The sequence below is a fragment of the Crocuta crocuta genome, unplaced genomic scaffold, assembly GCF_008692635.1.
Source record: "Crocuta crocuta isolate KB4526 unplaced genomic scaffold, BGI_CrCroc_1.0 scaffold124, whole genome shotgun sequence".
NCBI lineage: Eukaryota > Metazoa > Chordata > Mammalia > Carnivora > Hyaenidae > Crocuta > Crocuta crocuta.
In genome coordinates, this window is record NW_027551573.1 from 8,180,799 (window position 1) to 8,203,911 (window position 23,113).

Sequence of the window (23,113 nt, forward strand, 5' to 3'; positions counted from 1 at the left end):
TTGGGGCGGGGGCGGGGGCCCAAGGAACAAAGTAAGAAACTTCCTCTTTTGCTGTTACTGATACTTAGTTTACAAGTCTCTAGTTCAGTTGGATGTAGTTGGTCACCTGGTCAATCCCCAGCTCAGAGGTTAGAACCAGAAAGTGCTCTTCCTGGTATAGAGGCAAGTCCACCTCCACACTGTCCTTGTCCACGCTTAGAAGAGCCTTGTGTCTCTCAGGGTCCTAGCTCTTCCCAATGGCTGTGGCTGCTGTCGCCTTGTCCTCTGCCCTCGCTGTGCATGTGGCTGCTGGTCCCTGGGTGACCGTCAGCAGCGCTGAGTCAGCACGTCTGGTTCTCTGAGCACAGCTGTACAGCCCTAGTGCACGGCCTGCTTCCCTCACGCGACCTCCAAAACATGCATCTTCGCGTCAGCTCATAAACAGTTTTACTCTGACCCACGTCAATTAATCTGAATTAATTAGTAGTGTTAAACTGAAATTGAGTATCTTTCATTTGGCTGATAGGGCAAAAAATTTGAAATGTAAAATTACTCTGTCCACTGATTCAGCACATCTCAGAATACATCTTAGAAAATTTTAAAAAGTTATATATAAGGACACATTGTTCATACTTTTTAGAGATTGGGAACTGATTTTAAAAATCATAATAAAACTTTAAAAAAATAATGTTTATTTTTGAGAGAGAACGAGCAGGGGAGGGGCAGAGAGAGAGGGAGTCTGAGTTGGTTAAGCATCTGACTCTTGATAACGTCTCGGGCCATGATCTCAGTCATGAGATGGAGCCCCGCCTCAGGCTCCTCACTGAGCATGGAGCCTGCCTGATATTCTCTCTCTCTCTGCCCCTCCCCTGCTGTCTTGTGCATGCTCTTTCTCAAATAAACTTCTGAAAAATAAATTAAAAATTAAATTCCAGTAATCCAGGGGCCCCTGGGTGGTTAAGCATCCAACTTCTGCTCAAGTCGTCATCTCACGGTTCATGAGTTCGAGCCCCGTGTCAGGCACTGTGCTGACAGCTCAGAACGTGGAGCCTGCTTCAGGTTCTGTGTCTCCCTTTCTCTGCCTCTCTCTCTGCCCCTCCCCACTCACACTCAGTCTCTCTCTCTCTCAAAAGTAAATAAGCATTAGAAAATGTTTTTAAATAAATTCCAGTAATCCATATGCTTATTCATTGCCTTGAAACTCTTAATATTTTTTGCTTTCCCTTAATAGAATATGTTTTAATGAAAACTTGGTTTTCTTTGTTCTTATAGCCATCACCTGAAGATGAAGGCCAGACTAGGACCCTTGACACAGCCAAAGAAATGGAGGTGATTATATTCTTCATTAAAAATACTTAAATGGAGGATAAGCTAAAAGGCCTAAATGATAACGCTTATTTTATCCTTAGATAAAACAATTCTTTTTGCCCGTGGGGAGTGTAGTAGTAGCTAGTACAGCGCACATGCATGTAAATAAGGGAGCCCAAGCCAGTTACCACACAGTGTAAATGGACACTGTAGGAAGACGGATCGGAAGCCAGCTGCTCTGGATAGCCAGGGACATGCTCATAGAGGGATGCGGGGCGGACTGGGTCTGGAAGGATGGCCGGCCGTTCTCCCAGCAAGTAGCGCCTGGCGTCTGAAATGGGCAGACCTGCGTGTGTCGGGACAAACGGACCTGAGAGGACAGTGCATGTTTGCAGAGAGCACAGGAGGCGTGTGACCCAGGGCTGTCAGGTCGAGGAGGAAAGGCTGTGTAGATGAGGGTCTAGTGACAGAGGGTCATACATGCAGTCCGAGAAGCTGAGATCTCACCCTTAAAGCTAGGAAGCTCTGAGAAAACGTGCAGGGGAGAGAGGCTGGAGGAGGGACCAGTCAAGCGCCGTGGGGCTTGACTGAGCCGTACGATGACAGTGTGGCAGCGTGGAAGGGAACAACGGCCTACAAGACAGAGAAGCATAGTAGAACTAAAATCAGCAGGGCCTGGTGCACGAGGTACATCGTGGGCTCGAGAGCACCCATCCATGGCGGGAACCGGAGCTCCCCACGCGGCGGTGATTGGGGACGTCTTGGAGGGGAGACCTGGGACTCCCCAGTCTGACGGCAGGTGTGTAGGTCTGGAAGTCGTTGGCGTAAGGGAGGATATTACTGTAATCATTCAAGTGAACGTGACTGTCCCAAGGGAACCCGTGCCCTGAGTAAAGGTGGAAGGACAGGTCCAGGGGCATCCGTGTTGTGACAGTGATAGCGTTTCCTGCTTGTTGAAGACTGAACGATATTCCATGCTGTGTGTGTACGCGTGTGTGTGTGCGTGCGTGTGCTGATTTCGTCTATGCACCTAGACACGGGATTGCTGGGTCATATAGTAGTTCTTTTTTTGGTGGTTTGAGAAACAGACCTCCATACTGTTTCCAGTAATGGCCACACCAGTTCGTACTCCCCCCCNTTCTCACCAGCGCTGCTGTCTCTTGCTTTGTCGTCGTCCTTGATGGCCATGCTGGCTGATGTGAGGTGATACCTCATTGTGATTTTGATTTGTTTCCCTGCTGGTTAGTGGTGTTGGGCACCATTTCATGTACATGTTGACCGTTTGCATGTCTTCTTTTCAGAAATATCTATTCCAGTCCTTTCCCCATTTTTAAAATATTTTTGAGTCTTTTGATGCTATTGTGTTGAGTTCCTTATATATTTTGTAAATTAATCCCTTATCAGATAACATGGTTTGTAAATATTTCCTTTTATTCCATAGGTTGTCTCTCTTCATTCTGTTGATTGTTTCCTTTGCCATGCGAAAGATTTTTAGTTTCCTGCAATCCCACTTTATTTTTGCCTCTGTTGCTGTGCTTTTGTGTTCATACCCAAGAAATCATCACTCAGGCCAAAGTCAAGAAAATGTTCCTATACATTTATCAAAGACACTATTCTTTAAAAAAAAAAAAAAAAAAGTTGAAGGACAGAACTTTGGAGAAGACCAGTGGTTGAGGTAGAAAAACCACAGGAGAGAGACATGCAGGGAGGAGTCTGGTGTCAGCCACTGCCTGTGAGCCCTGTGAGAGTGGCAGGTGGCATTTGTAACCTTCATCAGAGCAGTATTGGTAAATCGGTGGGGACAGAGGTAGAGGTTAGAGCGTTAGAGGAGCAGAGGGAAGCTGGGACGTGAGAGTGGACAGATGTGAGCCTGGTAACTGACGGGGAAGAAAGCCTGAGGAGATGAGGAAAGACAGATGCGGATGTGGCACCTGCCAAACCATGTTTTAAGGAGGAGGAGCCAGGCCAGGTCGTGTGCCTAGTGAGCGGCAGGAACTCCTGAGGATGGGAAAGGCAGCTGATAAAAGGGGAGCAGCCCACCGCGTGGGGTCGTGAGGGCCCAGCCGCCGTGGAGAGCCGCAAGTACGTGCCGATGCTTATCCTCCACACGCCTGCCCGGTGTAGGCGGAGAGACCGGCTGTTGTCATAAATGTGTCGAGGGCCGTGCCAAAGGCTAAGTGGAACCGTTCACTTCTGGTAACTTGTTATCTGGGTCAGTCTCTTCCTAAAGAGTAGTATTGGGGTTATGGAAACTCTGAGTCTTGTAATTCCAAACTTAAAGCCCCAGCCTTTCTGAGATTTTGTTTCTCCCATGCAATGCTGACAGCCTGGCTCTGTGGCAGGGAAGAGACTGGAAGTATGTCATGCAGCTCTGCTGTGGGTTTGCAGGCGTGTGGACTGCCTGTGAGCCTCGGAAGCACGAGGCACTGTCACAGTCCCCAGAAGCTTGTCACAGTGCAGGCACTGCCGAGCCCCTCATTCCTTTAGTCTGTCTGTGGCTGCCGCCCGGAGCAGGCCGCGTATGATGACACGCCGGGTCACCGCAGAGGAGTGTGCATTACGGGGCGCTTTCTGGCCAGGCTTTGGGAATGGCACTTTATTAAAGTATTCTGGAAAGACATTTTCTGTAGGTGGCAAAACTAACTGCAGAGTAAATAGGTGGGACAGCTTGGCTATCTTACACACAAGCTATCTTACTGATTTCTCATTCTAGCACTGTGGGATTTAACAAGCTCGAATAATTCCTTTCTTCCTTCTTTTTTTCTTGTTTTTAAAAGCAGATTACAGTAGAGCCAGCAGGGTGCTTAGACTCCAGTAACCAGGACAGGTTCACAGCACTGAAAGCAGTTACAAATTTTGGCGCTCCTATTGAAGTTTTTGACTCTGAAGGTGAGTGTCACTTCATGACCCAGGCCGTCCAGATTTAACGTCACCTTAGTACAGATTAACACAGCCATTCACCGCAGGAAGTCTTGGCTGGCCGTGTGTCCGCGAGTGGGGAAGCGTGCCTGTGGCGGTGGTTTCCTCTGAAGGGGTCACTCCTCTGAGGAGAGAAGCCCAGCCGGTACATAGAGCCCCAGAGCACGGGACTCCCTTTACCGCACAAGATGCAACACAAGTACGTCCACATTTTCTTAAGCATGTTATTCTTCGCACCGTACAGAAGCTGAAATGTTCCAGAAGAAACTTGACGAGACCACCAGATTGCTCAGAGAGCTGCAGGAAGCCCAGAACGAGCGTCTGAGCACGAGACCCCCTCCCAACATGATCTGTCTCTTGGGCCCCTCCTACAGGGAGATGCACCTCGGTAGGTCGCACGTGCGGGAAGAGGAGAGTCGGGGGACGTTTAGAGGGAAAACTGAGAAGGGATGGCGCTGTCAGGCCGCGCCGACATGAACTGTGGGTGACTTATTTTTGCGTTGACACAGTTGACCCTTGAACAGCGTGGGGGTTGGGGGTGCTGACCCCAGCCACCCACCCACCCTGCACCGTTGAAAATCCACATGTGATTTTTGTCTCCCTCCAAACTTTACTGTGATAGCCCTTTGTTGCTCCGAAGCCTTACCTAAAAACAGTCGCCTAACAGGCTCGTATGTTCTATACTAATTCATACAGTAAAGCTAGAGAAAAGAAAGGATTAAAATCATAGGAGAAAATAACATTTACAGGCCTGCGTTATCAAAAAAAAAAAAAAAAACCTGTATAAGTGGACCTGCACAGTGCAAACCCCTGTCGTTCCAGGGTCAAGTTTGTATTGTTGCTGTGACTTTGTTTTAATCTAAAGGAACCACGTTTCAGTACCTAGAACTGTTTTTGTTTTTTTCCTTCCTAGCTGAACAAGTGACCAACAATCTGAAAGAACTTGCACAGCAGGTCACTCCAGGCGACGTCGTGAGCATGTACGGGGTTCGGAAAGCGATGGGGATCTCCGTCCCCTCCCCCGTCATGGGAAACAACTTCGTAGACTTAACGGAAGGTACGTGCCCCGCGTCTCTGGGAAAATGGAAGGCTGTTGTAAGAGGAACGTCGGTCCTGTCCGTCAAGTAACCCTGGAAGGGTTTTTGTCGCTGCACCGTGATGATGTATAAACTCCTTAATTCTTTAGACAAGATGTAAAGGAAATAAAGGTTTCACGCATTTGCCAAAAGAGCTACAGTGATAGCCCAGTAGTACCTCTAGTCTTCAGCCTCAGACATGGTAAAGAAGGGCTGTTGGCACTCAGTCTTCTGGATGATACCTTTACCTTTTCCTTAAAAGGGGAGAAGTGCTAAATGAAGCTGTAACTTTTTTTTTTCAGATTTTGAAGAGCCTAAAAAGACCGGTGTTGCCGAGTGTGGACTGGATGGGATTTGAAGCTAACTGGTACTTCATTATGTATTATGTACATATTTTTTTCATTCTTAACTTGGAGATGCTTTTCAGAAGATATTAAATATTTGTAAATTGTGTTTTTAATTAAACTTTGGAACAATTTTAACGTTCCAGAGATTGGACTTCTATTAGGTAATAAAGCTGAGCCAGGGACCGCGAGGTGTGTCGTGTGATCAGCTGAGCCACCTTGACCTTTTCCCGGGGCTGGGTCTGAGGATGAAGTGATAGAGAAGCACTTAGGAAATAAAACAGCCTTTTCAGGACCATTCCTTAAAAGCAGCAAGTCCCCCAAATAATTGAAGTCCCTCATTTTTCCACGTTTGCCAAACTCCTCATAAGAGAAATTATCACCAGCTAGTTCCTGACTTACCAGATCTCATCGGGATGGTTTATTTAAAGAAAGGGCCCATGAGGGAGGACTGGCACGGACTCTGACCTGCCGCCCCCTGGAGCAGAAAGGAGGAGGGGACCTGGGCGTGTTTGGGTCAGATAGTGATACTGCCGCTCCCTCGGGGGCACAGACGGGACCAGAGCAAAGACATGTCTTTAAAACCCCCATCCAGTGAGGTTTCCCGTTGTCACATCGTGGAGGCAATACACCGAACACACTTTAAGAATCTGCTAGTGTTTCCCCTGTGCACCTGAGGGGAGTGACGCCGTATGGAGGAGGTGCTTCCCCCCGTGCCACCCTCCCTCTCCCCCACCCCCAAAGGTCACCCCAGGAGTCTCCTAGCACTCACTTGTCTGGCGGTCCTGTTTGGTTTGTTGTTTCCCATTTTTTGAGAGTCACTTAGAACTGTGGTAAAAGGATAAGCTAAATAAGAGAGGGAACGTGGAGCTTAAAGTTTACATTTCTGTTTACCGTTCCTCCCGGGTCACCCATGCCTCCGCGTGTCCCTTGGACTAACAGTCATGTAGTTTTATCTGAAACGCAAAGGTCAGTTTCTTGAGCAGGTAGCTGAGTGGGAGACCATGAGACGTGTGGCCCCCTCCGATCCCTGGCACCACACTGCAGCCTCGCTCAGTGAACAAGCCACATTTATGGCCCTGCTCGGACTGTACAGAGCCGTCTGTAAAACCCCCAGGCTGGAAGTCGTTTTATTTTTATTGTCCTGGCTTTGAAAACTAATATTTAGCAAGAACAAGAAGGGTGAAAGAGAAGGGATTCTTTCAGGAGAGTAAAAAATGACCTACTAAAGGGGCGCCTTGGTGGCTCAGTTAAGCATCTGGCTCAGGTCACGATCTAATAGCTTCCTGGGTTCAAGCCCCACGAGCCGGCTTGGGATTCTCTCTGCCCCTCCCCCACTTGCACTGTCTCTCTTCCAGACTTTTAAAAAATGAAAAAATAAACACCTACTTAAAACCATATGCCAGAAGACCTTTAAAATTGTTTAAGTATGTTTTATCAAGTGTTTTTAGAGTTTAATTCAGGCAGTAATTCTTAAACTTTAGATCTGGAGACCTAGAAAATATTAAATTCAAAACACTAGGACATTCATGTTTTCCACATTGCTAATTTAATGTATGAAATGCTAAACAAAGTAGAAACACTGGTACTTAATAAAAATGAAATACAACATTTTGAAACAAATGTTACAGATCTATCAATACTCGGATGCAGAGTCATTGCTAGTTGTTACACCCTCAAAACCTGTTTCTGTACGTTGACCCGTTATATACACAGTGTAGAAACTGGTTAATGATCTTCTTCTCTGTTAGGAAATCTTAATGAGTAAACCAGAGAACGTCAGGTTTGATTTTCACTAGAGTCAGGGAGTCCACCCTTAATCAAGCCCTTGACCCCTAGAAAAGGTCAGTGTTAGAAAAGATACTTGTCCTGTCCTAAGACAAAATGGCGCCGGTGGTGAAAGGGCTTGGGACCGGAAAACAGGCTGATGAAAACTGAGTGCTTTTTATGGTCCATCATGCACCACGGTCTGCACGTGAAAACCTAAAAACCTCCAAAATACTCTTGTCTGAGCACAGTGCTTGAACTGGAAATAAAAACCTATGGTAACTACTTTTTAAACTCCTAATTGGGATTTCTGTTGCTGGAAGAGCAAAGTGATTCGAATATTACGAGAGTAGAACGTCCACCTTGGAGAGGCCCAGTGCACCTGTGTGTGTCTGTTTCGGATCAGGGGCAGAACCTTCCTGACTTCCCAGGAGGCCACTGCTGAGTTAAGCGTACAGATTTCAGGGTAGTGCCCTGAAACCAGCCCTTCGTAGGGGAAGTTGGTGCAGAAACAGTTTAAGTAAAGTTATTCCCCTTAATAGCATTTTTGCCACAAAATTCCTGTATCCAGCAAGTTCCTGTAATTCGTTCACATCTATTCCAGTTACATTCAGACCTCGGACCTGCACTGGTGCCCCCGGCACCCTGTGAGAATTAGATACGCCCCTTCCAAGGCGCGTCAGCCCGCAGACCGCGGCTTCAGGCCCGGTCCTCCCTGCCCTTGGCTGCGGCGCTGTGTAAGCTTCTGAAGTCTCCGTGTGCTGGATTTGCTGTACTTGCAGGGGCTTCCTGGAGGCCTCCCAGCTGGGCGTCCCTGCTCTGCAGTGAACCCCAGGTGTGCTCTGGGGAGGCGGAGGTGAAGCTGATTCAGAAAGAGGAACAAGCAGTTTGGCTCCTTCTCAACCTTGAAACGCAGCGAAGGCTGACCTGATTCTTTTAGAATTGCAGCACGTGAGACATGCCTTGCAAACCTGGCTTTTTGCATCTGACTCGATCCCTTCCATTCAGAACAAGTCCATCTCTGCGGCTGAGCGGGCTGGCTTCCCAGGTGCTGGAACCTCTTTGCGCATTTGTGGAGGACGCGCTTTTCATCCTGAAGCTTCTGCCGGTGAGCTGTGAGGACTAAAGAAAAGGCAGGGAGCACTGCAGGCTGCGTTCTGTCTACATAAGACCCCATTCCTTCCCAGTACAGGAAGCAGGATGGAGCTCAGGAGGGTGTTCAGGTGCGCACGCCGCTCAGGGAAAGGGCCAGGAGGCCGTGCCTTTCTTTCCGGGCTGTGCCGCTCCTCGCTGTCCTGCCGAGTGACGGCCGTGCTCTTCGGCCCCGCCGACCCGTCAGTGGTCATATGTCCGTGGTTAAAAAGACCGCACACTGGAGGGAAGAGATTTTGTCTGGCATCTAAGAAGTGATTATAAAGGACAGAACCTCCACTAATACACCCATTTAAATCAGACACGTGCCAGAGCGGACCGGTGGCAAGCGTCTGTCGTGTGTTCTCACCCTACTGTGTGAAACCCTAGATGGAAAACCCCCTTTCAGCTCTTTTCCGGGGTGCCTGTGTGAGAGATTTACAGTCCTGTGGCTGCTCCGCTGGGAGAAAGGCGTGCCCAGTCCATCCCGGGCAACTCGGCGTGGTTCTGGACGTAGGAAAGACCAGTCCCGCTGGGCGGCTCGCGGGCTGTGGCCGGGTGTGTGTCCAGCTCCTGCTCGGAGGTCTCTTGGTACCCAGGGGCTCCACGTGTGTCCCAGCTGCCTGTGTGTGGCAAGGCGCGGTGGTCGCCTCGGGCCGGGGTCTGGTGCACATTCCAAGAGATCCTCTAGCACAAGTCCAAGTCCACACACAGCCGTCTGTCAGGGCAGCGACTGCCCCTGGGCCTGGCGGGGGTCTGGGTGCTCCCCGCTTCCGGCACGTTCCCCTAGCAGAAGCCCTCAATTCAGTCCCAGCCCTTGGAACTTCGCAGTGTCTGTACAGACAAAGTAAGTCCTCAGCTCGCCTTTGCCTTTGACGTTAATCAGTCCCCTGCATTCGCAAGAGTAACCCAGTCCCTGGAGGATGGTGCTCGTCTCCTCAGTAACCTGAAAAGGAAAAGACACCAAAGTCTTGGGAAGCAGGAGGAACGCCTGCTGCTGAGGGCACAGCCAGGAACCGGCCCCAAACAGCACACACGTCTGGTGTCCCTGTCCAGGCTGGAGTCACAAAGCTGATGGATGCCCGGTGCCCCCGCTCTGGGAGGTTCCTCCCCCAGGGCATGGCCTTCCGCAGTGGGGTTGTACCTGGATCTTGCCAAGCTCTCCAGTGCTCTCCATTCGGCTGGCGACGTTGACCGTGTTTCCCCAGATGTCATACTGAGGTTTCCGTGCCCCGATCACCCCGGCGATCACAGGCCCGTGGTTTATGCCTGAAGATGACATTTGCGGTTAGCAGGTCGCAGGGACACAGGAGGCTGCAGTCCAGCAGCAGCCACAGAAAGCGCCGACCAACCCTGAAATGCAGGTTGGAGGGGCTTCCCGAGCCCGTGACGGGGGCCCTCACTCGGTACGTGGGACAGGTGCTCCCGGGCGGCCCGCATACCGGCTGCTCGCTCCAGAAGTCGGGCTGAGGGCGGCACCTCGCCCTCTCCCCGTCTCCCAACAAAGCATGAATGGGCTTTGAGCACCGGCCCCGTTAGCTAACAGAGTAGTCCGCTTCGTAACTGCTTTGTCCGCAGTGTGTTTTACGGTTTCCAGGCCATGATTTTTGGCTCCCCGTGTTCTGTAGTGATACGTTCCTATCTACTTAACACTTTCCAAGGTAACTTCGTTAACAGTGTGCAAAAAGTAGTTACCCAGGCGCTGGGGTATATGATCAAGGGGGTGGTTCTCAAACCTTCCCCGCTGGCCAGTCAAGTGCGCCGTCAGACCGGAACGGGGCTTGCTGGTCTCCGGGACCAACCGCAGCCGCCCGGCGTGGCCCGGCCCGGCCTACCCGCCTGGGCCCTCACCCACTCGCAGGCGGAAGGAGTTGAAGGAGTGCCGGTTGATGCCGTCCAGCTTGCTCATCAGGGCGATGCTGAACTCCACCATGATGCCGATGTGCGCGTGCTGCCGCTCCAGGTCCTGTGGGACATGTGCACGGGGGCCGTGGGGTCCCTTGCCCCGGCCTCCCGCCTCGACAGGGAGGTAGCCACCTACACCCCCCCACCGCACGCCTCCCCTGGGTTGAGTTGTGAGGGCCTCTGCCCCTGGCTCATAAGACAGGGCAGGAAGCGGTATTCCTCAAAGTCAGGTGACAGGTCTGGGGACTGTGGAATCCCCCTTATGTGGGGCTGGGACCTGAGGCCACCAGCTCAGCTCTGTACCTGGTTCTCAGTCCCTGAGGGGACGCTGAGCCCCACAGCTGCCATGTACGTGCTACCGATGGTCTTGATCTTCTCCACGCTGCTGAACTTGGGCTTTAGGAGCAGCTGCGGGACGAAGGGACACAGCCGTATGGCCCAGCTGCAGCCTGGGCCCACCCCGGGGTCCGAGAAGGGGTGGGGTCCTTCCCGCCCCTGCTGCTAACAGTTCTCGTGCTTGGCCTCCCCGTGTGAGTGGACAGCCAGTCCCTGCGGGGACACAGGACACGGCTGCTCCTGTCATCTGAGGCCTCCCTGGGGTTTGTCCATCTGCTCCTCCGCCCCTCCTTGGGCATCTGCATGCTCCTGTGTAAGGAGCAAGTGCAGCCCAGAAGTGTCCACCCAGGAAGGTCAACTGTTTGCAGCTGAGAATTAAGTCCAAACTAACTGACTTCCTCGGAAACTGTTGATGGTGTAGACTTGCTGGAAATCAAACTGCAGGAGCTCCCCGCCCCCCACCATCCACTCCAGGTCCCCCACGGGATGCCCGGAACCACAGAGTCCCGAACCCTGTACGGTGTGCTCCTGCCTCCCTGTATATCCCCACGATGAGCTTTAGTGTGTACGTCAGGCACAGTAAGAGATTAACACGATGTCCTGTAATAAAAGTTATGTGAATGGTCTCCGGAAACCTTTACTCATTCACCCTCCTCCCAATGAGGACACAGCGAGGTGAAGGGCCTGGCCCTTGGGACATGGCATTAGGCTACTTAAGGCTACGGCTGGGCTGATTGACCCTATGTCAGGCGGAGGGCCAGCTCCGAAACGGCAGATAAGGAACTGCCACTTCTTCAAAGGCCCCTCCCGGAGAAGATAACCATAACCTAATACTTAGGAAGAAAGGGAGGAGAAAGGCACAGGTGTGTCCCGGCGATGGGAGGAGCTCAGCCCGGAGGCCCCACCCACTCCTGCCTACCTCGTCGAAGTCGGAGATGATCTCGTTCAGCAGACGCAGGCACTCCAGCCCCTCCTTGTTGACGTCGCACTCTGTGTAGAAGACTTTGAAGTCCGGCACGGATGCAAACATGACACACACACAGTCGTAGGACTGATGGTACCAGTCCTGAGGTGGGGGCGGGGAAGGAAGAAGACCACCTTACGCCACCCAGCCCCCGCGAGGGGACCAGGAGCAGCAGACAGGACGAGGCTCCTCGGCCGCCCCACCCAGCTTGGGAGGGGGCACAGCCCGTCTGGGGACTGTTGCAAAAGTCAGACTGAGTCCACTGGTGGGGGCGGAGCAGGCCCAGGCTGCCTCTGGCTCTTCAGTACCCTGGACCTCCTGGCTGAGGCCCAGAGCCCCCGGGGTGGGAGGAGGTCGTAGTTGGGGACCTGGCTTCCGCACCCACTGGGCCTGCTTCCTCAGCTATGAACCTCTGCTGCCCAGAATGGGTGAAATACACGTTCCCGTCCACCGGATTGTCCTGACCACAGACGCCTGGACGCCCACCCGGTCCTCGCAACCGCCCGGACCTGTCGGCCCCGTCGTACGGGGGCGAGACCCCGGACTGCACCTGGGCCCTCAGACTCCGTGCCCTAACGACCCAGCCCCTGCTTGCACCGCACCTCATTTAGCTTGTCACCAATGAAGTGCGCGGCCACATGGGCCGGCAAGACATTCTCCAGAAGCAGCCGGTTCACGTTCTCCATGGTCTCATACTCCTCGTGTTCCTTCTTGAACTTTTTCTTCCACAAGCAGTCCAAGCGGCAGTAATAGTCGATCTGCGGATGGCGGGGCACGTCAGTGTCCTGGCCGCAGCGAGCGGGGGCAGGACGACACGGGCCGGGCAGCACGCAGGGCTCTGACCCTGGCTCTGCTGAGCCGTCCCATCCACCCTCCACCCTCTGTCCCTGGCAAATGTCTCCGGCTCAAGTCTCCCAACTCAACAGTCACCTCCCAGTGGCCTGAGAACCCCAGCAGCCACGACCCCGTTCTCAAGTGACCCACGTGACCCAAGGTCACTGGCGTCCTGATGGGAGGTGAGGACGCGGGGACCCCTCCCCCAGGGCTCAGAGCTTCCCTACAGGGCTGTCTGCCCGGAGTCTGCTGAGTCCCCGCCCCATCCCAGCTCGCCCTCCAAGCTGAGCAAGGGATACAGGGGCGCCGCGGCCTGTACCTGTCTGGAGAGCATGAGGAGGGTGACGTAGAACAAAACCAGGTAGAAGTCGATCATCGCCTTCGGGTCCTTCCACAAACAGAACGGGGAGCTGCTGGGCAGGAAGGGAAAAGGCAGAAGTCATCCCCAGCCCTTGGGTGCAGGGGGGCTGGGGGGCCGGGGGACCCAGCCGTTCTGAGCCAGCCCACGGGAAGGCGTGAATGGGACAGAGATCTCTGCTGTCAGAGCTCGTGGCCGAGACGCTAAAGAACGTCCGCTTGCACGGAAAAGCGGGTGTGGGAGGTGGGGAGGCCTCTCTGCAGCGATACCACGGCTCACCCTGCACGACCAGGAAGAGCCATGGCGAAGTCTGAAGGAAGAGCAGTCCGCCAGGTGAGGGGGCGGCCAGACACTTCTTCCAGGTTGGCAGACCCCCCCGGGAGCAGACTTGGTTCTGGGTCCCCAGATCCCGGCCTTCTAAGCTCAAGGGCAGCCGCGCCCCTCTCCCCAACACCCCCAGGGCAGAGAGCCCCCAAAAGCGCACACACACCAGCCTTCCCAGGCCACAGGTGACAGACAACTGCTCTTTCCAGAACTCTATGGACGTCCAGGATGCGGCTCAAGGAGGGGGCCTGGACTAGAGCTGAGGCCGCCCCCCACCCACCCCCGGGAGGCCTCCGTGGGACTAGGGGCGTCCCCCAGAGAACCTGCAACCGAGCCACTCTCCTCAGCTCTGAGCGTGCAGACCGTCGCTCGGGAGCCGTGCCACCGTGGGTCCCCCCCGCCCCCACAAGGCGTCCAGTCCAGACGGGCCCCGACGCAGCTGTCCCGCAGTTTGAAATGACACAAGAACCAAAGGGGACGCTGCCGGAGAGCACCGCAGGCCCCACCTGAGGGTGCCGTTGGTGTTGGTGACGTTGGCCAGGCCTTGATCGCAGCAGTCCCACTGCCAGCACGGGGAGATGTTGAAGAGCACCAGGTAGGCCACCAAGGCCACTGTCAGCAGCATGACCTTCAGCTCCAGGCTCATCCGCAGGAAGACGGAGCAGGCGACAAAGGCCAGGATGCAGCTGCAGGCGTAATACTGGGGAGTGGAGGGGGCGGTCACCATGAGGCACCAGGGGTCACCAAGGAGAGGGCCGCCTTGAGCCCCCAGCACACTGACCCGGAGCCCCGCCCCCTCGGGGGACCCGTCAGGAGCCAGCGTGTCTAAAGCACGCCTCTCTTGCCTTGATGGCCTCCCTTAACAAAGCAGACGGCGGAAGCTAAAACTTCACTGTACTTTTACTTCTACTTGAGGCCCATGGACTCGTCTAAAGGAAAAGAGGCGGCGGTCACTAGAACCGCAGGCGGCGTGCGGACGCGACTAAGGTGGGGGCAGCAGTACGTGCACACACCCGGACGGCTTCCCTGCCTCCAGGTCTGCCAGGGGCTTGCCCTTCACGTTCCTTTCCTGCTCAAGATCATGCTGTGGCTCCCCACTGCCCCCAGAAAGACCAAGCTCTGCACCCTGACACTTATGCCCGCGCCCCCAGATCTAGATCAAACCTACCCCTGCCCCAGCTCCCCACTGTCCCCCTCCCCTCCCTGTGACACAACCGCCCAAAGTGCCGCCGGCCCCCACTACATGCCTCGGCTGTCCTCACTGTCCCCGCTCCACCCCCCTGTCCCTTAACCTTCCTGCCCTCCAGAGACCAGCCCTGGATTCACCACCACTCCAAATGAGTGCCTTCAACGTCCCGAGCTGCACGGGAGCAGTGCAGCCGGGGGTGGGGGGACACGGTGTCCAGAGGTCCGGCCGCACTCACCGGGAGGAGCTCGCACAGGGCCGGCTCCCTGCTGCCCGCATCCGTCCAGCTCGTCTGGTTGCCTGGGAAAGGCATCAGCGGCTACAGAGGAGGCAGGTCACCATGAGGGGCGGTCCAGGGACCTGGGACTCCAGGACCTGCCAGGGCCCAGGGGGGGGCTGGGTGGGNGAGGGGTCTGGGGAAGAGAAGGGTGTGAAATGAAGACATGCGCACACTGTCCCCAGAATATCAGAGGCTGATGGGGGGAGGGGGCAGGCAGGGGAGAAGCTGGGATCGGCCTGGACCATGAGCCCCCTTCTCCCCAGGTGACACGGAGTGTGGTGGGCACAGAGTCTCCAGGACATGGAGACACCTCGGCTCTAGATGTCAGAGCCGGGAGGACCGGCAGGGACAGGTGCTGTCTGCAGCACTGAGCAAGTGAGCAAGGCCTGAGAAGCAGGGGCTCCGTGTCCTCCCCAGCCTGTGCCCGGGGGGCCGCCCTGTAGCAAAGGAATGGAGTCTCAGAGAGAGGAAGACGGGGCCTCGGGACCACGAAGACGGCGGAGGATGCCAAGCACACTGCTGGTTCAAGATGCCGCGGCCTCGTGGGGCTGGCCACGCAAGCTCTCCGGGGGCCTGGGTGCTCGTGGTCAAACTAGGCCGCCCTCGGGAACCTCCTGGAGCTTGCCCCCCAGGCTCTGGGGGGGGGGGGGGGGNGCTGAAGCTTCCCAGGTTCAAACACCGGCTCCCTCCACCCAGGAAGTGCCTTGCTGGGGCCCACCTTCCCCAGCCCCCGAACCCACCAGGTTGACGATGGCGATGCTGAGCAGGCTGCCGATGGTGAGGACGGCCAGGGACAGCCGCAGCAGGGGCTGGGTCTCCACGCTCTTGGAGATGGCCTGCAACGTCCCTCGGGCCGGGCAGCATCTCTGTGGAGGCACGGGGTCAGGGGGCCGGCGCCAGCATCCGGACAAGGAGCCCACCGTCCAAGGGCCCAGAGGGTGCTAGGGACAGTCAGCAGGTGCGCCGTGCCCATGCCCAGCCCACAGCTCAGCACTCATGGGGTGCAGACAGAGGGATGCGCCCACCCTTCGGGCTGGGGACAGCCACAGCCGCTCAGGGCCACCAGCAAGCAGCCTGGGAGGGCAGACTACTGGGAGGGGCGCTCAGCAAACGCGGCGGCCGGGCGGCCAGGCCGGAGGGGCAAAGTTGGGTGCGGAGGGCTCCGGGGAAGGGCGGAGGCAGCGGGAGGGCCGTAGGGGCGGCGCCCGGCCAGGTGCCCACTCGGGCTGCCCCACTCACCAGGAACTCGTGGGCAAAGCACAGGCCTAGCACCAGCCCCAGCACACAGGCCACCAGCCCGAAGGACACGCCCAGGGCCGCCGTCCTGCAGAGGAGAAAACATTAGTTCTGGGGGACCATCTGCCCGGGGCCGGGCCACAGCATGCTCCCCCCGCCCAGCACCCCAGTCCCCCGGCTCCCGGCCACCTCCTGCCCCTCGCAGACCACTGTCTACACGCAGCACAGGGGTCTCTGGGCACTGTGGTCCCGCCGCCCCAGCCACGGCACGCAGGGCCCGGGCCACGTGTGTAAGGAAGGGGTGGTCACGCAGGCTGTAGGCTCCTGTCCCACACAGAAGCGCCGCATAAAAGTGCTTCCCATTTTGTCCTTCGGCACATACTAACCCCAATCCTAGCAGACCCCTTGGCCAAACCCACCTTCCAGAAACCACCAAGTCGCTGACCTTACTCCTTCCCTGTGACCTCAGCCCCCCCCCCGCCGCCCCCGACCCGGCAGGGCCTCTGAGGCAGAAGCACCAATCTCCATGGCTCCTGATGTCCTGGCCATGCACCCGGATAGGGCGCTCGGCCCTCCGAGCCTCGGTTTCCCACATCTAAGAGGGCAATGGTCTGCGAGCCTGGGCCATGGTGGCACGTGGAAAGGCCCCCAGGGGACTGGGGGTGGGGGGAGGCCTGCAGCTGGACAGTGAAGACGAAAATAAGCACTAGTGACCCCAGATGTGCGGCCACAACCCCAGCCCCTTCGTCTGTCAAACTGCTCCAGCACGTGTTTGGTGGTCACTGCCAGGTCCCCGCCCCTCCGGGCCCGACCCCAGCGGGGCCAGACCGTCCCGCCCGCCCGGCTGACCTGGGCATGAGCAGGACGTGGACGAGCAGGATGCAGATGAAGACAACGCTGGCGCAGGCGAAGTAGTGGCGGGCCCGGGGGATGGGCGCCAGGCGGTACTGGGGGGCGACAGCGACTGTCAGGAGTGGCCGAGGCTCCACCACAGGGCCCCTTGCTCTGACCCCTTCATCGCCCACCCCAGCTCCACTTTAATCACCTCAAAGACAACTCACACCCTCCTGGAGTTCCAGGTGATGATGGGACAGCACCATGACCGAATACCTTCCTGAGCTCCACTGGGCGTGGCTCCTTAACCTCCGGAGCCGTCCCTGCCCCTCCCCCACCCGCCCGGGGGCTCGGAATGATCTCCCAGGTCCCTGAAGAGCCGATGGCCCCAAGCCTGTAGTGGGAACCAAGTCTGAGCTCTGGGGCTGAGCCGCTAGCTCGTGCCACCCGCCCCTCTATACTGGACACAATCTCATGGTCTCCAGCCGTAAGTGCTCCTACCGCGGATGAGCAAACCGAGGCTGGCACACCCGGACAGCTCAGTCGGCTCTTGATGTTGGCTCAGGTCATGATCTGGTCATGAGACCTCAGTGGAAGCACGCCCCTCACTTAGTGCAAAGCCTGCTTAGGATTCTCTCCTCCTCTCTCTGCCCCTCCCCTACTCGTGCTCTCTTTCTCAAAATAAATAAAAAACAAACCAACCAAACCCCAAGGCTCAGAGAGTCCAGCAGCCCCCACCCCGCCTGCCCCAAGGTCACAGTGCTGGTTGGAAGGCTTGCCAGGCTAGTTTCTCGATGACCACACTTCCCCCAAATCCCAAGCTCCGCACCTGGGGAGCTCCCAGCTCAGGGAGCCCCCACTAGAGAAAGACCCCCCCAGTCCTGGAGGCTGAGAGGGGGGAGGGGGCCCAGCACTGGTCACACTGGGGGCCACGGCGGGCTCCCGGGGTCTGTGATGCAGGTAGTGGCGGCCCCCTCGTCCCATCCGTGAGGTTTCAGTGACATAACGCGTGTACTGGGGACATTGCCAGAACCCAGTAGGTGCTCAATAAGTAAGTAAACAGTTGGCAGTGGTACAAAAGCACATTACAGCCAGAAAGGAGAAGCACTCAGCCCCTTTCAAGAACAGAACTAAGCTGCGGTTTTTTCCTAGTTACAAGGCTGCTACGTGAGACCGAGGCGGGCGCTGGCCCTCATCAGCGGAGCCGCCAGCACCGGAAGGGGCGTCCTTGGAAGGTGAGCCCCGCACCCCTGACCACGGCCAGCCGGAGCGATTCCCCACCACCCTCCCAGAACAGGGGTGGGAGTGTNCCAGGAAGATGGACCCAAAAGTGTAGAAGTCATCGGACTTGGAGCAGCAGGGCCTGGGGGGTGGCGGACACAGGCAGTGAGCCACGGGGCCTGGGGGACTAGGGGGCCCACCCTCGGGAGGAGATGGGGGAGCAGACGGGCCCCCCCTAAGGAGGCGAAGGGGCCACCGCGGACACAGCTGGAGCTGGGCCACCAGGCACGAGAGTGCAGGGTGGGCCTGGCCAAACGGGGACCCCCACCGAGGGGGACGGGACAAGCAGAGGCCTCAGAGTCTCACCTCGTGGAGCTAAGCCCCTCGATGGCCGAGAGGATCTCCTCATCGTACGAGTCGTCCTCAGACCGCCCCTTGGGGGACGCACTCCTGGATCGGGAACACAAAACCGCGTCACCCCAGGGCCGCGACCTGCACGAAGGCAGGAGTACAGACGAGAGGGGTCACCCAACTGGGTCCCCAGATGTCTCCCAGGGGACATGGGAGGGTCCCGCGAAGGCCTGGGGGACATGGGGGGTCCCGCTGAGGCCCCGAGAGGTCTGGGCAGGCCCCGCCTCAAGCAGCATCACCCAGCCGGCCAGCGGCCCAACAAGAAGCAGAGGGCAGACCTCGGCCCCCAGCTAAAGCCTCTTCCGCTAAGCGCACACGGTTCCATCACACCCACCCCACCCACCCAGCCACGGGGTGGGTACACACTCTCTTACTGTGAAGTTCTGATTCCTAGAAACGCTTTGAGCCAAACCATGGCAAACTCCACGGTCGAGGCTGGGCCTCTCAGAGCTGCCCGCCTGGACAGAGGATGGTCAAGGCAGCCTGCCTGGAGGAGGTGGCAGGGGCAGGACTTGGCCAGGAAAAGGGGCCACAGGTTGACAGAGAGGAGGGCACAGTGCACATACCTGTCAGGGGCCCGGTGGCGCCGCAGGGGAATGGCCTGGAAGGGAAGGGAAGGGAGAGGGGGAACCGTTACTCTGTGACACAGGACCCCTAAGTCTGTCCGGAGACTGGGCTATCATCTCCCGCGCCCTCGGACACGCGGGGCAGGCGCTGAGCAGGCTGGGAGGGAGGGTCCTACCTTGGGCCTCCGTCCGTTGGGGACAGGGGTCTCGTTGCTGCTCACGCTCTCACGGTGGTTGAGGTGCGCGAAGGGCCGTGCGGCCCCCCAGGACTCAAGGTAGCGGGTCATGCGCACGGACGCCCGCATCTTCAGGGCCGCATCCCCCTTGGGCTTGGGGAGGTGCTGGCTGGGCGGGGGCGGCTGCTGGCTCTGCGGGCAGACACACACACGGCCTGTCCGGTCCCCGCCCCCCAGCCCAGGTAGGGGCCCCCCGTACCTATCCTGCTCCCCCCTGAAACCGACTGCTGCTCAGAGTGCTGGCCAGGCTGGCGGAGGGAGAAAATGGCAGACACACCGCTGGGTCTGCGATCTCCTTGGGGACTGGCTGCGGCCCAGGGCTCCCTTCGGCTGGGCTCCAGCCCTGTCCTCCCCAGGCGGCCAGGAGACTGGGGTCACACGCCGCTGTGCACGGTTCCTCAGACCCTTCCCCATGTCCCCAGGGAAAGATCGGGTTAAAGCCCTAAGCCCTAAGGCCCCACTAGGCCCGTGAAGCTCTCTGGAACCAGACACTGTCCTCGGGCCCTGAAGGCCCACTGGCCTCTCCCCGCGGGGACACCCTGGGGAGACAGTGCCTAGGAAAGCCACAAGCAGCCTACCCTGCCCACCGGCATGTGGCCGGCACATGTCCTTCCTGAAGGAGCAGCTGCAGGAAGAGGAGTGTGGGCCAGGAACCCAGAGAGGAGGAGTGCCGGCCAACCAAGGGGCCAGCCCCACCCCTGGGGGCTGCGGTCCAGGGCAGTCCCCTCGTGTGGCCCCCACACCACGGCAGGGACCGTCACTCGCCACGGACCTGCCGTGGCCGTGTCTGGGTGCCTTAGCCAGGCCCTGCCTCCTCCACGGCCCCCTTCCCCCACAAAGAACCACAGCTGGGGATCTCCTCCCCCTGCTGGGACTGGAACAGGGGGAGCGAGGAGAAAGAGCGCCACGGTCCCCAGAGACAAGCTGGGGTCATCTGCAAGTCCCCCTACCCCGTGACGGTTCCTGCCCTCCAGGAGTCCCTATCCCCATAGGTCTCTGCAAACACCCACACGGACCAGCACCTACAGCCACAAACACTCGCGGAGCCACAGGCGGCAGCTTGCCTGGAAACTTCCAGCCTCCTTTCGGGATAGAAACATTTTTAAACCCTGAGATATGTCTGTCTGGCCTCCGGAAGGAACAGCTGGAATCCAGCCTCTGTGGAAGGTCCTGGGGTCCCGAACGTGCTGTGCCCTGCAGAGAGCGACCTGCCCTGGGGACAAGGGGTGGCCATACTGTCTCCGCCCACACAGCACCTGGCCGCTCAAGTTCAGGGTCACCAGCACTTCTCAGACGCCCGGGCTCCCCAGGAAATAAATGTGTACTGAAGATCCATCAGCTCAGGGGCGCCTGGGGGGCTCGGTCGGTGCAGCATCTGACTTTGGTTCATGTCATGTTCTCACAGTTCACGAGTTCGAGCCCCACACTAGGCCCTGTGCTGACAGCTCGGAGCCTGGAGCCTGCTTCAGATTCTGTGTCTGTCTCTCTCTGGCCCTCCTCTGCTCACTCTCTCTCTCTCTCTCTCTCTCTCAAAAATAAACATTAAAATTTTTTGGTTTAAATAAAAAATAAATAGGGGCGCCTGGGTGGCTCAGTCGGTTAAGCATCTGACTTCAGCTCAGGTCATGATCTCACAGTTCATGAGTTCGAGCCCCACGGTGGGCTCTGTGTGGACAGCTCAGAGCCTGGAGACTGCTTTCGATTCTCTGTCTCCTTCTCTCTCTGCCTTTCCCCCACTCATGCTCTCTCTCTCTCAAAAATAAATGCTAAAACAATTTAAGAACAAATAATAAATAAGTAAATAAAGATCCATCAGCTCAGAGTAAAAATGCACCTATTCAGAAGCGGGACCCGGGGTGCACCTGCGATCTTTAGCGGCCCACAGGTGACCCCCAGCTGCCACCTCTGGACACTTACGCCCTTGGTATCCTCACACCGAAGAAACGGTGGTGGACAGAGCCCACAGAGGCCCAAGTTGGGGCAGAACCCACAGGGCACAACAGGAGGGGCCCCTGAGCTGGCCCGCGGTGGCCTCTGCGTACATAAGGACAGGTCTCCAAAGCACATCATCAGGGGAGGAGAGCAAGGAACCACAGGGTGGGGCACGTGACCCTGCACTTAGCGAGGGCAGACGGTCATCTCTCCGTCTATTTATGTGTGCACAGACCTGTCTGTGCAAGACACTCAAGAAACTCGCCCACACGGTCCCTTTAACGGGGACAGGCCGGTCGCACACGGCCCGTGGGGGGAACTGTCCGCAACGTCCCTTCGTGTCTTCTGTATCTTCAAGTCCGTGAATGAATGACATTCAACTAAGATGGGGGCAGGCAGGGCTGCTGGGTAAAGTGTCGGATGCCCGAGACCCTGCCCCAGACACGCTCATGCTAACGTCTTCTCTGCCGTTTATGTGAGACCCAGGCTCGCCCAGGAGCCCTGTGGTTGCCCGGCTGGGCTAGGACTCCGTTTCACCTGCTCATGGGCTCTCTGAGCGCCTGCTCCACTGCCGGGAACCGCTCGAGGTGCAGGGATTGTGGCCTGGAGAAGAGGGGGTCCCGCACCCCAAGGCGGCCCACGTGCAGCTCACGCGGACAGTAAATAAGCAAAGAGGACAAATACACGGGAGCATTGGCAACAGCGAAGATGGCTGTGGGCAGAGACGGCAACAGTAGCAAGGATCCTGGGGTACAAAGAACCTGGCAGTGGAGGGACAGGGGCCAAGGAGTACTCGGGAGGGAGGGGTGGGTAGAGAAGAGGGTGGGGCCCAGAGCTGAAGGTATGGGGGGGGGGGGGGCGCACTGTATTCCGTGACAGCCCCAAGTACCCGGAAAGGGTTCCCCACATGCTCACTCCGCATCCACGGCCTGCAGCAGGGGAGGGAGGCTGCTGACCCACTCCCATCCCTGAGGAACAGCAGCAGGATGACGGCCCGGGGCCGCGGAGGCTCACAGGCTGGCCCTCTGCTCCCCCACAGACCGGAGGTCGGGCCAAGGCTGCTGGAAAGAGCCTGCCGTGGCCGACATTCTTGAGCGGATCCCAAGGATGATTCACCGAGGCTGCCAGACGAGCTGGCCTCCCGCGGCGGGAAGGAGGGGCCTGCGTGGGCCTGGGGCCTGAGGCAGCCCGGCACCTACTCCACCGCGGGGTCCTGAGCAAGCTGGGGTCAGCCAGCTAGGCAGCCACTGGGGGGCAGAACCCAGGACACACCGAAGCCCCTGCCTGGGGGTCCCCAACCCTTCCCTGCTTTCCTGAGTCTTGGCCAAAGCACATTGTACAAACCGTCTTTTCAAAATCTAGGAAGTAAAGTACCAGTGATGATCACTTCTAGAATGTTTATGAGGTGCCCAGACAGTGGTGAGTGCCTGGCTCAGACTGGCTCTTCCTCCTGCTAAGGTAGACATTGTTGGTATTCCAATTTCACAGACAAGAACACTGAGGCCCAGAGAAGCTGCCTGGAGCTTAGAACATACTGCGTGACGGGGGGCTAACTCCCACCCCAGGTGGGCCGCTACCCCACATCTCCACAGCCTGGAAGAGAAAAGCACTCTCCCCTCCATGGGTGTCTTCCCCCGGGGTGCGGAGCCTGCTCCCGAGGGTCCCCGAGGCGAGGCCCTCCCGCCCCCAGCCAGAGCCCTCATACCCGGGGGTCGATGACCAGGTAGGTGCGGATGTTCATCTCCCTCAGGTGGGGGTCCCGCTGCTGCCCGTGCCCGTCCTCCACCTCATAGGCCTTGTCCAGGTGGTTCAGCGTGGCCTCGGTGATGTGCACCCGGCTGGGGAGACACGAGTCAGAGCAGCGGGGCCCGGAGGAGGCTGGCACCCGGGGCGGGAGCGTCACGAAGTCAGCGCTCCCACCTCTGACCCACCCCCCGCCCAGAGCAGACCCATGCCTCTGACCCCG

The 23,113-nt window shown here is 57.4% G+C and overlaps 2 protein-coding genes across 2 annotated transcripts in view; one reads left to right on the forward strand and one right to left on the reverse strand.

Annotated features, from left to right (window-relative positions):
- BRD7 (bromodomain containing 7) overlaps window positions 1-5,817 on the forward strand; it is a 41,369-nt gene extending 35,552 nt beyond the window's left edge. Inside the window, exons 13-17 of the mRNA XM_077751293.1 lie at window positions 1,252-1,308; window positions 4,068-4,176; window positions 4,451-4,594; window positions 5,120-5,263; window positions 5,585-5,817. Of these exons, the coding sequence (XP_077607419.1) occupies window positions 1,252-1,308; window positions 4,068-4,176; window positions 4,451-4,594; window positions 5,120-5,263; window positions 5,585-5,640 (510 nt within the window). The 3' untranslated portion in view covers window positions 5,641-5,817. The remainder of the gene's footprint in view (window positions 1-1,251; window positions 1,309-4,067; window positions 4,177-4,450; window positions 4,595-5,119; window positions 5,264-5,584) is intronic.
- A 1,262-nt stretch (window positions 5,818-7,079) lies between these two features.
- Window positions 7,080-23,113, reverse strand: part of ADCY7 (adenylate cyclase 7) — a 57,962-nt gene continuing 41,928 nt past the window's right edge. The window contains exons 10-26 of the mRNA XM_077751243.1: window positions 22,853-22,985; window positions 19,156-19,347; window positions 18,980-19,014; window positions 18,369-18,452; window positions 18,063-18,144; window positions 16,797-16,894; window positions 15,951-16,035; window positions 15,452-15,577; window positions 14,670-14,750; window positions 13,752-13,945; window positions 12,883-12,973; window positions 12,332-12,487; window positions 11,685-11,831; window positions 10,733-10,837; window positions 10,376-10,490; window positions 9,669-9,793; window positions 7,080-9,470 (exon numbers count right to left, since the gene is read on the reverse strand). Coding sequence (XP_077607369.1) covers window positions 9,324-9,470; window positions 9,669-9,793; window positions 10,376-10,490; window positions 10,733-10,837; window positions 11,685-11,831; window positions 12,332-12,487; window positions 12,883-12,973; window positions 13,752-13,945; window positions 14,670-14,750; window positions 15,452-15,577; window positions 15,951-16,035; window positions 16,797-16,894; window positions 18,063-18,144; window positions 18,369-18,452; window positions 18,980-19,014; window positions 19,156-19,347; window positions 22,853-22,985 — 1,996 coding nt within the window. The 3' untranslated portion in view covers window positions 7,080-9,323. The remainder of the gene's footprint in view (window positions 9,471-9,668; window positions 9,794-10,375; window positions 10,491-10,732; window positions 10,838-11,684; window positions 11,832-12,331; window positions 12,488-12,882; window positions 12,974-13,751; window positions 13,946-14,669; window positions 14,751-15,451; window positions 15,578-15,950; window positions 16,036-16,796; window positions 16,895-18,062; window positions 18,145-18,368; window positions 18,453-18,979; window positions 19,015-19,155; window positions 19,348-22,852; window positions 22,986-23,113) is intronic.